We start from the raw sequence: 14,715 nt of genomic DNA on the forward strand, positions 1-14,715 counted from the left end.
TTGTTTAAAAAAATTGGATTTTTATATACAGCTTACCTGTAAAATCCTTTTCTTGAGAGTACATCACCCCTCTTGGGTTTTACGTGGTTTCTAATTGCTTTGCTACAAAACTGAGGTGCCTCCCATATGGGAGGGGTTATATAGGGGAGGAATTCTCCTTAATTGGGGTTAACCAGTGTCCAATCACCAGAGGTGCCTATATAACCCACTATGTAATGAAGCTCCTGTGTCCCGTGATGTATGATCAAGAAAAAATATTTTTTTGGAACAGTTGGCATAATAAAAGAGACTCACACTGGAAATAAGTCAGAATGAATTTTATTGGAAGACCTGAGCTGAAATGTGCTTAACCCAACCTCTGCCCAAGGGGCACCCAGGGCCCGCACCCACCACAATCCATCCGTCCTCTGAGCCTCCACCATACCACTAATCATTTTTATCTTTTAAAACATCCTTTTCCCTTCTGTAAGTACTGGCAGAAATATAATATTACTAGCTTTGTCTTATATATTTATATATAAACAGGAAACATTTATACACCTATAATACACAGTTATATAATAAAATAAATATGGCAGTTAATTTTCTGCTGCAATGAGGGGATGGAGGGGGGGGGGTGCCATGCTGTATTAACCGTCCTAGGTTTTACTTACACCTTCAGAAATCACTCAGAGTTGTACAAGTGCAATGTCCAAGCTGTTTGGCACCCTGATCAATTGGCTTGATGTAGGCTGGGATGGGGGAGCAACAAAAAACTAAACAGTCCAATCCTCCTGTTGCTTCCTAGCCTTTGGTATAGATTATGATAATCCGTTTCATTGGATTATTTAGCTGATTTGATTGAATTATTACTTTCATACACTTTAATGAGTGCACTACCCTGGCATTGAGTTGCAGTTAATCTGTAGCACTGTTGTACCAAAATTTCAGTCTATATTTATACAATGGGTATAGAGAAGAATTACCCCCCTTTAAAATAATTACATGTTGTGACTATGCAGCCTGAAATGAAGATAGACGCCGTTTTTTCATTTTATCCAGCTGTATTTACTTATGCAACTTATAACATCCAAGTAAAAGATACCAAGAACTTCAACATGTCAGACAAAAAAAACAATGAAAACAGAATCACTGAGTTGGAAAAAGGATCACCCCCTCCTAAAAATGATTTGTATACTCAATCAGGTGTAGCTAATCACTTTCTCAATGGCACACAAAGCCATTTAACATTCAACTGTGATCAGCTGTGGTCATTTTAATTAGCTCAGTATGAAAAGAGCTTTCCTGAAGCATTTCAGTCGCTGGTAGTGCAACTGAAGCAAACAATCAACTATGGGTGGCAAGGTATTTTTACCGGGATCTCTGGGATAAAGTTGTGGACAGGCACAAGTCAGGACATGGATACAAACATTTTTTTTAAAGGCTTTATCAATGCCTAAGAGCACAGTGAAGTCTATTATTAATAAGTGGAAGGTATTTGGTACAACACAGACCCTCCCTGGGTCAGGATGTCGCTCCAAACTGGATGAAAGCCAGAAGGAAACTGATCAGAGAAGCTAAGAGGCCTTCAGCAACTCTAAAGCAGTTCCAAGAATTTATGACAAAGCGTTACATAGTTGGTAAGGTTGAATAAAGACAATAGTCCATCCAGTTCAACCTGTGTGTTTGTGTAGATAATCATTCTCATATCGCTGTATATTGTGTTCGCTAAGATGCACGTCCAAGAGTCTTTTGAAACTATCAATACATTCTGCTGACACCACTGATTGTGGAAGAGAGTTTCACATCCTTACCACCCTGACAGTGAAAAACCCCCTACGCAGCTTAAAGAGGAGGTTCCATAAAAAATAAAAATGAAAAGTCAGCAGCTACAAATACTGCAGCTGCTGACTTTTAATAATTGGACACTTACCTGTTCCAGGGTCCAGCGATGCGGGGGATCGAAGCCCCGCTCATCCTGCCCTCCGCTCGGTGGTGCCGGCATTGCAACTGGGGGCACCCGACTGTGGCTTCACAGCCGTGCACGCACTGCGCATGCGCAAGCGGCGTGATTGGCCGCGCAGCCATCTGGGACCTGTCACGTGTCCCAGATGACTGACAGGAGGAAAGGGGCAGAGCTGAGCCTTTCCTATGCCGAGGGGAAGTGATGTCACCAGCCCAGGCACTGAAGTAGGCAGACTACAAGGGACCCCCTAGCAACAGGCATTTAGAGGTGAGTTAAAAAAAAAATTCAAAATTTCAAAAAATAATTAGGATTTTTTTTTTGGGGAACACCACTTTGAGGTTAAACCACTTCTCCTCCAATCTCGTTGGGTGGCCCGTGTCCTCTTACACTGAGACTGAATAGTTTCCTACCCACACTGGGATCACCATTGAGATATTTGTATATCACTATTATATCTCCTCTCAAGCGTCTCTTCTCCAAGGAGAACAAATTTAGCGCTTGTAGTCGTATTAATTTTGTTGCCCTTCTTTGGACTCTCTCCAGCTCCAGCACATCCCTTCTGATGACTGGTGACCAGAACTGGACGGAATACTCCAGATGTGGCCGAACCAGTGTTTTATAAAGTGGCAGTATTATAGTTTTATCTCTGGAGTAAATTCCCTTTTTTATGCATGCTAATATTCTGCCGGCTTTGCTTGCCGCAGCTATTGCTCAGTCTGCCATCTACTAGGACCCCCAGATCCTTCTCCAACCTGGAGTTTCCCAGAGCTTCTCCCCCTAGTGAGTAACTTGCATTTATACTTTTAACTCCCAAGTGCATTACTTTACATTTTTCAATGTTAAACCTCATTTGCCATCTAGTTGCATTCTCCATTCATTTATTTAGGTCCTTTTGTAAGGTTTCTATATTCCGCTGTGATGTTATTGCCCTCTTCATTTTTGTGTCATCAGCACTGAGATTGAGCTATTTATCCCACCCTCTATATCATTTATAAATAAATTAAACAATATTGGTCCCAGGACAGAGATACCCCACCAAACACTCTAGACCATTTTGAGTTTACGTTATTTAATCCCACCCTTTGTAGCCAGTTTTTTATCCAAGAACAAACCCTATGATCCATGCCTACAGACCTTAGATTGTAGATTAAGCGTTGTTGTGGGGCACTGTATCAAATGCTTTTGCAAAATCCAGATGCACCACATCCACCGGCCTACCTTTGGTCAGATGGCAGCTATAACTTCCTCGTAAAAGGTTGGTTTGGCAAGAACAACCTTTTGTAAACCCATGCTGATTACTACTAATGTGCAAATTTAGTAGAGACATATCCCAACAAACTAAAGGCTGTAATTAAAGCAAACGGTGATTCAACAAAATATTGACACAAGGGTGTGATCCTTTTTCCAAATCAGTGATCCTGTTTTTGAATTTTTGTTATTTTTTTCTGTCATGGTATTATATCTTTCCCTTGGATCTTATAATTTGCACTGAATAAATACTGCTGGATACAACAAAAAACGTATCTGTCTTCATTTCAGGATGCAAAGCAACAAAATGTGATTATTTTAAGGGGGTGATTCTTTTCAATACCCACTGTAAATATATACCAGATATGCCATTTATTTGGGATATAAAAATGACTTTATTTGGCCTTCACCTCTTCTTATTAGTTCATAAACTCACTTGTCTTATAGAATTGGACTTTATGTAGATATCAAAAGTCTTAGTTTAGGTGTAAGGTCTTGGTTTCATCTCCTTTCCGCTGGAAGATCCTGCTGTGGGTAAACATTTGGATTACAGTTCCTCCTTTGGTTAGTACCTTGGAAATTTAAACACAAGCAAACCAGACCTTTCAGTTCATTCAAGGTTCTACAAGTAGACCACATATGTCTGGTAGCTATTAACTGCTCTATGATCTGGCTACTGCGTTCTACTAAAAAGCTGTTTGAGCATTGAATAACGGAAGGCCAAACAGATGTCCTAATGTCTATGGCTTAACCCGAAGGCCTGTTCGCTTAAGTTCTGGTTCAGTTGGACAGTGTTTTGTGCAGAAGTTGTTATGGTACCGTTGGGGCGATTGAATTCTTTCTACAACTCAAGATACACACCACAAGCTGGTTTAAGTGCAGAGTTGCCTAGCCACCTTTGAGGTCCTCCATAAGGTTGTTCAACTAGGCCAAGTCGGTAAGAAAAATACACACCGACTTACTGGCGCAAGAATGCTTATGAAGTAGAGAATTTCTGGAATCAATGTGGAGATCAATGGAGTAGCCTTGCTTTATAACATTTTTTTATATTCCCTTTGTTGGTCAACATTCTACACAAAGCCAGATCATTAATCTACCCTTATACATTCCTTCAAATATTGGTCTTCTGTGTTCCTCAGCTTTCCAGCTGTAGAAGATTCATTGGATAAAACTCATTCTCATTCAGGATCATTCGACCCAACTGGTAAAGAAATTGGCTATACCAGTGAATGCCAACTTGCTGGGATACCTCACTGCCTGCTGTCATCCCTAGATTGTACAGTACCCGTAAAGGCCAAAAAGCTAACTGTGCCAGTTTCTGTTTTTGTACCAGGGCAAAACAGGAAACCATCACGTCATCCACCAGTATTGTCCCATGCTGAGTGAGTGGGGCATAAATGCCATTTTCTCTCCGCATACTCAATGAGGTTACTCTAGCTGGCACAAGGCGACCAGAGGCTCCAGATACTAAAATATACTGGCCAGGTCTTACATGACTGGCAAACACCGCTTTGTAGTCAGCGGTCGGTGTGGAAAAATTGTCCGCCACAAAGACGAGATGAGTCGAGGTTAAGGAAAGTGTTCGAGGAGGCTCCATGGTTTTGATCACCCGGAACAAATTCTCCGCTCTAGGATCTCGGTCTAAAAAGGTCACAAAGTCACTGTAGGTAGGACGCCCGTAACTGTCCATGGCCAGCACCCGCATGCCAGGGCGGAGTGCTGAGACTTGAATCTTCTCACCAGACTCTAACATGACCATCGCTGTTCCTGGGAAGCAGCCTCCAGTCTTTGCTGCAGCAGAATGCTCTGAATAAAGGAAGAAAAAAAAGAAAGTCAAAGGAGGACCAGCATGCCAAAATGAAGAATGTCACATGCTAACATAAACATATGTTCAATAATATAAGATATTTAACTTTCATGTAACTTTAACATTACTATGTGCTTGCTTCTATTTTAGTCTCAAGAGGCTCCAAAGAGAAAGATAATAGTTTTCTATCACAGCATTATTTTACACATTTGATAGTCTAATATATTCTTTTTTTTTTTTTTCATTTTTAATCATTCAACATTTTGAAAAAAAGCATATTTTGCGTAACCATTTCCTTTAAAATCTATGCTTCATGGCCATTTTAAGGCTAAGGCTATTTTCATTTCAAGCAGATGACCCCCTGTGTTAACTGTGCATCGGGGAGCATAGGACCAGCAAGGATCTCTGTAGTAGTGGCAGCTACTACAACCATTCTGCACTTCCACAGGGATTGGCCAGTAATGGAATATATATATTGGTCCAAGCTGGACTGATGTAATTATGCAAAAGAAACACACTATGAATCGGGTAACTCATAACAGGATAATAGAATCAACATATAAATAATAGGATCGACATCCTACAATAACAATTCTTACAATTATTAAAAGAAAAATGTATTCTTTGTGCAAAACCAGCCATGTTGGAAGACAATTTAACAACTTCACAGCTCTTAGCCCTTGTACACACGGTCGGACATTCCGACAACAAAATCCGTCGGATTTTTTCCAACGGATTTTGTCCGAAACTGGTGTTGCATACACACGGTCGGACAAAGTTGTCGGAAAATCCGATCGTTCAGAACGTGATTCGTTGCGACAGGACTACGTTGCGGCTAGTAGCCAATAGCTTTGGTCTCGTAATTTGATCTGAGCATGCGTGGCACTTTGTCCGATCGGAATTCTCTACAAACTATCGGACAAAGTCCGATCGGATCATGTTGTCGGAAAATTTTATATCCAGCTCTCAAACTTTGTTGGTCGGACATTCCGACGGAAAAAGTCTGATGTAGCCCACACATGGTCAGATTATCCGACAACACGGTGGAGTAGCTTATGAATGATCTCAAGACAATTGAGACTACAGTCACCCAACAAACCATTGATAACACAATACTCCGCCATGGATTGGAATCCTGCAGTGCCAGCAAGGTCCCCCTCCTCAAAAGGGCATATGTACAGGCCCATCTGAAGTTTGTCAATGAACATCTAAATGATTCAGAGAAGGATTGGAAGAAAGTGCTGTGGTCAGAGGAGACCAAAATTTAGCTATTTAGCATTAACTTGATTCGCCGTGTTTAGAGAAAGAAAAATGCTGACACAGGGGTGGAAACATTATGCGTTGGGGCTGTTTCTCTGCTAAAGGTATAGACTTACTTTGCCCCATTGAGGGGCCAATGGATGGGGCCATGTATTGTAAAATCTTGAATGAGAACCTTCTTCCCTCAGCCAAAACACTGAAGATGGTCATGGATGGGTCTACCAGCATGACAATGACCCAAAAAACATACCGCCAAGGCAACAAAAGAGTGGCTTAAGAATAAGCACATTAACGTCATGGAGTGGCCTAGCCAGTCTCCAGACCTTAATCCTATAGAAAACTTATGGTGGGAGTTGAAACTTCGAGTTGCGAAGCGACAGCCAAGAAATTTTAAGGATTTAGAGAAGATCTGGATGAAAAAAATCCCTTCTGAGATGTGTACAAACCTTGTAACCAACTACAAGAAACGACTTGCCTCTGTGCTTGCCAACAAGGGTTTCTCCACCAAGTACTAAGTCATGTTTTGCTTGGGGATCAAATACTTATTTTACTCACTGAACTGCAACTCAATTTATAACATTTGTATTGTGTGTTTTTTCTTGATTTTTGGTTGATATTCTGTCTCTATCATTTAAAATACACCTATTATAAAAATCATAGACCCTTCAATTCTTTGTAAGTGGGCAAACTTACACAATCTGCAGGGGATCAAATAATAATTCCCACTGCAACTATGTATATACTATACCTGTGGGTTCCCTCTAGAAGCTGGAAATCACTGTATAGACACCACTACTCCTGTGATCTCCACTATATCGTGCCGAGCGGCTGCCCTGTAGCATTGGGAACACAGGAGCTTGGCCGCTGGGCAGGGGCACCATTCAGACAGCGCTTTGCATTTTCAAATCTCTGATTGTGCAAGGTGGAGAGTGAAATACCCCAATTCTCCACCTCGTCCGATCAGAAAACGCTTTGTATTCATTGAGAACATGCAAAATGATCTCTAAATGGCTCCCCTGCCCAACGGCGGACCTCCTGGGTTTTACATTGAAGCAGGGCAACTGCTCCGCATGGGATAGTGGGGATCACTGGAGTAGCGGGGTCTATAGACGGATTTCCAGCTTCTAGGGTTTCCGTGGGTATGGTATATACATAGTTACATTGATCCAAGATGGACCATGTAACAAAATCCATGCCTGGAATTCTTCTTTACATTCAATCTTAACTCTATTCCTTCAAAAAACCGACCGTGCTGCAATCTCTGAAATGCTGCTGCTACTGAGCCCAGTATTGTTAGCTGTACGCTTAATAGCAGGCCCTCCATTGAAGCACTGGGGCCTGGCAATGGTCCACTAAAGGCCACCGTGGGCCTGCCAGATGCTCTCCATTTTTGAAAGTACCAGGATCAGTGCTAAGGGCGGTCCAGGTATCAAAGGTAAGGTGGTGAATTTTTATGCCAGGTTTCCTTCAATTTTGCAAAACATGAGGCTGCATTCACACCTGAGTCCGTAAAACATACATAAACCGCTCATCTCAAAAGTAAAAAAAAAACGCCCCAACAAGCAAAATCCCATTCATTTAAATGGCCTCTGTTCTAGAACTGGGGAAAAAATCGATTTGAATCTTGAATCGAGTTGAGAGGTCAAATCGATTCAATTTTTCCGCAAATATATATATTTTTTTCCACCATGACCCGCGCTGACATCCCGCCGGTCCTGAGGAGCTGCGGGCAGGAGTTATTAGGCGAGGCCGCGGCTTCGGCCTGGTCCACGAGGCCGGACACGGCGGACTAGGCCGAAGCCGCGGCCTCGCTTAAAAACTCCTGCCCGCAGCTCCTCAGGACCGGCGGGGTGTCCATCAAAATTTTTATTTTTGGAGAAAACCACCCAGCTCTACTTTGTTCACATCTGAGTGTTCTGTCGCCTGAAGCAAAATGCCTGAAGCTTAAAAAAAGTACAAAAGCTTCCTTTTAGGCAGGTTACAGGCGTTTTTCTGCTTTTTACATTGGTGACCTTTTAACCGGTACTAAATCGTGTCAAAATCGCAGCAAAAACACTGTAAAAAAAGCGACTTTCCGCCTGAAAATGATACGCTCAGGTGTAAATGCAGCCTAAGCCATGTTGACATCTGGCCCTTGTTTATAGCAGCCGGTCCGATAGAAGCTGGCCGTTCGGCCATCTTCTGTCCGACAAGCATGCTGGAAAACCAGCAGCCGACTGGCTCCCTCCCCATCAGCGAGTGTTCTGGCTGTCCCCCTATCAGAACACAATAGAACTGCAGGGAAGATCACGGTACTAACATCGGATTGTTAGTACATCGGCTCCGACCAGAGCTGTCAGGTCTTTTTCACTGTAATAAAAAAAAAAAAACGAATAGTGTTGGCTTTATCCTGGGACAAACAACTCCCGCCATCCCCCCGCCCATTTCTCACACCAAATATTTCCATATTATTTTTATACCTTCGCCATCCAAAATTAGAAAAACAAGAATAATAGTAATCATATGACACTTATTAGGAAACTCATTTCCCAGAAGAAAAAAAAATTGATGTTTTTGACCTTTTATTTTAAGTAATTTTATTTTGCTATTTTTTTTTCTGATGCCAAAAATGTTGACCAAAAAAAAAAATTAAAAAAAGAGAAAAAAAAGCTGTATTTTCGGTATTCTCAAAATAAAAATGTTGTCGATGAAGCCATGGAGAGAAGACAGAGAAAGGATAGAATAAATAGCCCGTCATCGGCCCCGTGTGCGTACAAACACATCCGCCCCGAGAATGGACGCTGCCCTCATCCCACAAACCACAAATAAAAATTAGGAGCATAAACAAGGAGATACTGCAAATATTGAGCTGGGCACCGATCTGGCGGCGGCGGTGGCGGGAGTGGTGCCAGGTGCAGCGGGGTGTAGGCTGCGGTGGGCACTTATTATACCAATGATGCCGTCAGGCAGACATCTCAGAATAGGGGGGCACAGGCTATACCTCTGCTGTCTGATATAATGAGTATTATGTGCCCACCCCTGTACAATATAAGGATATTATAGGGCACAGGGAGTGTTCCCACAATACAAAGCCAGAGGTCTCACTCTGTACGCAAATCAGCTTACATATATTTGTATGTATGCCCCCCCCCCCCCCCCCGCCTGGCATCCGCTGTGATTGTACACATCGGGAGTCTGTCAACAAGTCCCGGGCCATTCATTCATGGTCGGGACATGCTGATTGGCTGTGTGCAATCACAGCCCAGAGCCCTGTGTTGGTAAACAATGCAGAGCTCTGTACAGAGGGAATGATCTGTCAGTTTCTCATCCCTGCAAAGAAGGGATAAGAAACTGAGAGATCTCTTAGTAAAATCAGCACACTGTACACGTAGTTAGGCACACTTTTAACTACTTGATCGGACTAGATCCCAGCCAGTGCCATTAGTACAGTGACAGTGTATAGCAGGGATATGCAATTAGCGGACTTCCAGCTGTTGCAAGTCCCATCATGCCTCTGCCTCTGGGTGTCATGCTTGTGGCTGTCAGAGGCTTGCTATGCCTCATGGGACTTGTAGTTCTGCAACAGCTGGAGGTCCGCTAATTGCATATCCCTGGTGTATAGTATTAGCACTGATCACTGTATAAGTGTCACTGCTGATGTCAGTGTCAGCCAGTTTCCCCCAGCATCAGTTAGTGTCAGATTGGCCGCCACACTATCACAGTCCCATTATAAGTCACTGATCATTGCCAATAATAGCATAAAAATAAAAAAAATCCAGTTTCAACAATATCCCATAGTTTGCAGATGCAATAACTTTCACGCAAACCAATCAGTATACACTCATTGGGATTTCATTTACCAAAGACATGTAGCAGAATATATATGGGCCACAATTTCTGAATAAATTTGATTTTTATAAACATTTTTATTGGTTATGTTCTATAGCAGAACTTTTTTTTTTGTTTTTTTTTTCGTTTATATCGCAAAAAATAAAAACCCAGTGGTGGTCAAATGCGTGGCATGACCCTGCAATCGCCAGTTATCCTGTGGCAGGTTGGCTCGGCTGCGCAAATCGCCGTAGGTGTACGTCGGGCTCATATGTGGCATTCTGTAGGAGCGCGCATTGGCCAGCGGGGGGGAAGTCAATCAGTGGGTCCAGCAGATCACACAGAGATCCTGTCTTTCTGCTATGATGGATCTGTGTGTTGACCCAAGCAGCCCATCCCCCATACAGTTAGAAACATACTAAGGAAATACATTTAACCCTTAGATCGCCCCTGGTGTTAACCTCTTCCCTGCCACTGTCATTAGTACAATGTCAGTGCATATTTTTAGCACTGATCACTGTAATAATTTCACTGGTTCCCAAAAAAGTGTCAAAAATGTCAGCTAGATGTCCGATCTGTCTGCTGCAATGTCGCAGTACCGCTAAAAATCGTTGATCACCAGCATTAGTAATAAAAAATAAATAAATAATAAAAAGTCCATAAATCTTTTTTTTTTTTTTTACCAAAAATATGTAGCAGAATACATATTAGTCTAAATTTATGAAGAAATTTGATTTTTTTTTAAATATTTTTATTGGATGTGTTTTATAGCAGGAAGTAAACAATATTGTTTTTTGTTTTTTTGAATTGTCTGTCCTTTTTTGTTTACAGTGCAAAAAAAAAACAAAAAACGCAGGGGTGATCAAATACCACCAAAAGAAAGCTCTATTTGTGGGAAAAAAGGGCATCAATTTTATTTGGATACAGCATCGCTCGACCGCGCAATTGTCAGTTAAAGTACCGCAGTGCCCTATCGCAAAAAAATGGCCTGGTCAGGAAGGGGGGTGAAACCTTTCCAGGGCTGAAGTGGTTGAATTAGCACAGTGCTGAATAGCAAAAAATGGCCTGATCGTGAAGGGGGGGGGGGGGGGGGGTAAATTCTTCTGGTGGTCAAGTGGTTAAAGAGAACTGTATACTGTAAAGTGTGGGGCCAAACATACAAAACAAAAATATATATTGGGTTTATATACATTTTAACCCATCCTTCGCCTAACCCTAATAATTAACCCCCTAACCGCTAGATATTTCAAATCAAGCTTTACCAGCGAATCTAATCCTAGCACTTAACCTTATCCCTTCTCATAACTTTAAAGTAGAACTATAGGCAAACACTTTTATTTTTTCATTTTGTATAAAGTAATGGAGGGTTATAACCACTGTAAGCAGGGCTGGGATAAGGGGTGGGCAGGAGGGACGGCTGCCCTGGGCGCTGTGGTTATCGATAATTCTCCCGTTCTACAAGACTCTGGTCCAGCCGCACCTGGAGTATGCTGTCCAGTTCTGGCCACCAGTCCTCAGGAAGGATGTGCTGCAAATGGCGCGAGTTCAAAGAAAGGTAACTAAGCTAATAAAGGGTCTGGAGGACTTCAGCTATGAGGAACGACTCCATGGAGAAGAGATGATTGAGAGTGAATATATCGATGTACAAATACCGCACTGGTGACCCCACAATAGGAAAAAAACTTTTCAGTGAAAGGAAATTTAAAAAGACACGCAGCCATTCACTAAAATTGGAAGAAAAGCGGCTTAACCTTAAACTACGTAGAGGGTTCTTTACTGTCAGAACGGCAAGGATGTGGAATTCCCTTCCACAGGCAGTGGTTTCAGCAGGAAACATTGATAGTTTAAAAAAAAAAAAACTATTAGATGGGCATCTTAATGATCACAACATACAGGGATATACAATGTACTACTGCCATAAACACACGCACACTTACCCACACACACAAAGGTTGGACTGGATGGACTGGTATCTTTTTTCAACCTCACCTACTATGTAACTATGTGTTTGGATTGGGAAATTGGGGGGCAGCAGGGGATAAGAAATTTGGGGGTGTGCTCAAGGAATTGTGATTTAGGGGGATTTGTGTTTGAAATGTAAAGTGATTCTAAAGGCAGAAGTTTTATTTATTTATTTATTTTAACACCCCCCCCCCCCCCAATTAATTCCCTGAATCCCCCCTTATACTTACACGAGCCCCATCTTGATCCAGAGATGTTCATGGGAGCAGCGGGGCTCCCAGGTCTCTCTCCTCATTGGCTCACACAGCAGCAAGAGCTGCATTGCAGGGTGCTGCCAAAGAACCAGAGAATTTCTTGCTGTGCACTGCAACATGTTAGTGCGTTGCGACACATTGGGGGTTATTTATGAAAGGCAAATCTGCTTTGCACTACAAGTGCAAAGCGCAAAGAGGATCTGAAAAAAAAAGAATTGTTGCGCTACATAAAGATGGCCTAATCTATAAGAAGATTTCCAAGACCCTGAAACTGAGCTGCAGCACGGTGGCCAAGACCATACAGCGGTATAACAGGACAGGTTCTACTCAGAACAGGAGGCCTCACCATGGTCCACCAAAGAGGTTGAGTGCATGTGCTCAGCGTCATATCCAGAGGTTGTCTTTGGGAAATAGACATATGAGTGCTGCCAGGATTACTGCAGAGTTTGAAGGGATGGGGGGTCAGCCTGTCAGTGCTCAGACCATACGCCGCACACTGCATCAAATTTGTCTGCATGGCTGTCGTCCCAGAAGGAAGCCTCTTCTAAAGATGATGCACAAGAAAGCCCGCAGACAGTTTGCGGAAGACAAGCAGACTAAGGACATGGATTACTGAACCATGTCCTGTGGTCTGATGAGACCAAGATAAACGTATTTGGTTCAGATGGATGTCAAGCGTGTGTGACGGCAACCAGGTGAGGAGTACAAAGACAAGTGTGTCTTGCCTACAGTCAAGCATGGTGGTGGGAGTGTCATGGTCTGGGGCTGCATGAGTGCTGCCGGCACTGGGGAGCTACAGATCATTGAGGGAACCATGATGAATGCCAACATGTACTGTGACATAGGGGGTTATTTACAAAAGGAAAATTCACTTTGCACTGAAAGTGCACTTGGAAGTAAAGTCGCTGTAGATCCGAGGGGGGCATGCAAGGAAAATAAAAAAAAAACAGCATTTTAGCTTGCACATGATTGGATTATAAAGCAGAGCTTCCCCCTCATTTCAGAGCTACCCCTCAGATTTAGAGCACCTGCACTTCCAAGCGCACTTTCAGTAAAATTTCAAGTGCACTTTGCACTTGTAGTTTGCACTTGTAGTTTGCACTTGTAGTGCAAAGTGGAGTTGTCTTTCGTAAAATAACCCCTATTGTGTTGCAACCAGGGTGGAATCAAAATCGATGATTTAAAAAAAAATCAGATTTTTATGGATTTCAATCAGATTTTTTGGATTTTTATCAAATTTATTTTAATAAAATGCTCTTGGAGTAAAAATCTATCTAAAGATAGTTTTCTATTTAAGATACATTAATAATGTAGTTTATTCAGTATGAAATGGAGCTTAGTTATGTAGCATGAGGCTTTATATTCTGCAATATTTAAATTTTTGGTAAACTCATTCAGTGAATCCAAGCTGAGATAACATGCAGAGCATTGATGCATTCACACAATGTCACAGTAACCATGAGATAAAACAAAGTTCAGGAATATTCCTTTATCCCATCGTTTTGCAAATCTGTGTACACTACAAACTGTATGATTGAATCGGTTCTGCGGGACAGAGAGGACAGTTGCGGGACAGAGATGACAGTTGCGGGACAGAGAGGACAGTTGCGGGACATAAATGACAGTAGTGGGACAGAGAGGACAGTTGTGGGACAGAGATGACAGTAGTGGGACAGAGAGGACAGTTGTGGGACAGAGATGACAGTTGTGGGACAGAGGTGACAGTTGTGGGACAGAGATGACAGTAGTGGGACAGAGATGACAGTTGTGGGACAGAGAGGACAGTTGTGGGACAGAGATGACAGTTGTGGGACAGACATGACAGTTGTGGGATAGAGAGGACAGTTGTGGGACAGAGATGACAGTAGTGGGACAGAGAGGACAGTTGTGGGACAGAGATGACAGTTGTGGGACAGAGATGACAGTTGTGGGACAGAGGTGACAGTTGTGGGACAGAGAGGACAGTTGTGGGACAGAGATGACAGTAGTGGGACAGAGATGACAGTTGTGGGACAGAGAGGATAGTAATGGGACAGAGATGACAGTTGTGGGACAAAGATGACAGTTGTGGGATAGAGAGGACAGTTGTGGGACAGAGAGGACAGTTGTGGGACAGAGATGACAGTAGTGGGACAGAGATGACAGTTGTGGGACATAGAGGACAGTTGTGGGACAGAGATGACAGTTGTGGGATAGAGAGGACAGTTGTGGGACAGAGATGACAGTAGTGGGACAGAGATGACAGTTGTGGGACAGAGATGACAGTTGTGGGATAGAGAGGACAGTTGTGGGACAGAGATGGCAGTAGTGGGACAGAGAGGACAGTTGTGGGACAGAGATGACAGTTGTGGGACAGAGAGGACAGTTGTGGGATAGAGATGACAGTTGTGGGACAGAGGTGACAGTTGTGGGACAGAGAGGACAGTTGTGAG

At 42.7% G+C, this 14,715-nt stretch overlaps 1 protein-coding gene across 1 annotated transcript in view; it reads right to left on the reverse strand.

The window, feature by feature from the left end:
• Positions 1 to 302: 302 nt before the first annotated feature.
• The window catches only part of IHH (Indian hedgehog signaling molecule), a 166,927-nt gene continuing 152,514 nt past the window's right edge, over positions 303 to 14,715 (reverse strand). The window contains exon 3 of the mRNA XM_077447876.1: positions 303 to 4,999. Coding sequence (XP_077304002.1) covers positions 4,329 to 4,999 — 671 coding nt within the window. The 3' untranslated portion in view covers positions 303 to 4,328. The remainder of the gene's footprint in view (positions 5,000 to 14,715) is intronic.

The sequence above is a fragment of the Lithobates pipiens genome, unplaced genomic scaffold (assembly GCF_037356315.1).
Source record: "Lithobates pipiens isolate NorthernLeopardFrog02 unplaced genomic scaffold, aLitPip1_a1.2 Scaffold_22, whole genome shotgun sequence".
NCBI classification, from domain to species: Eukaryota; Metazoa; Chordata; class Amphibia; order Anura; family Ranidae; genus Lithobates; species Lithobates pipiens.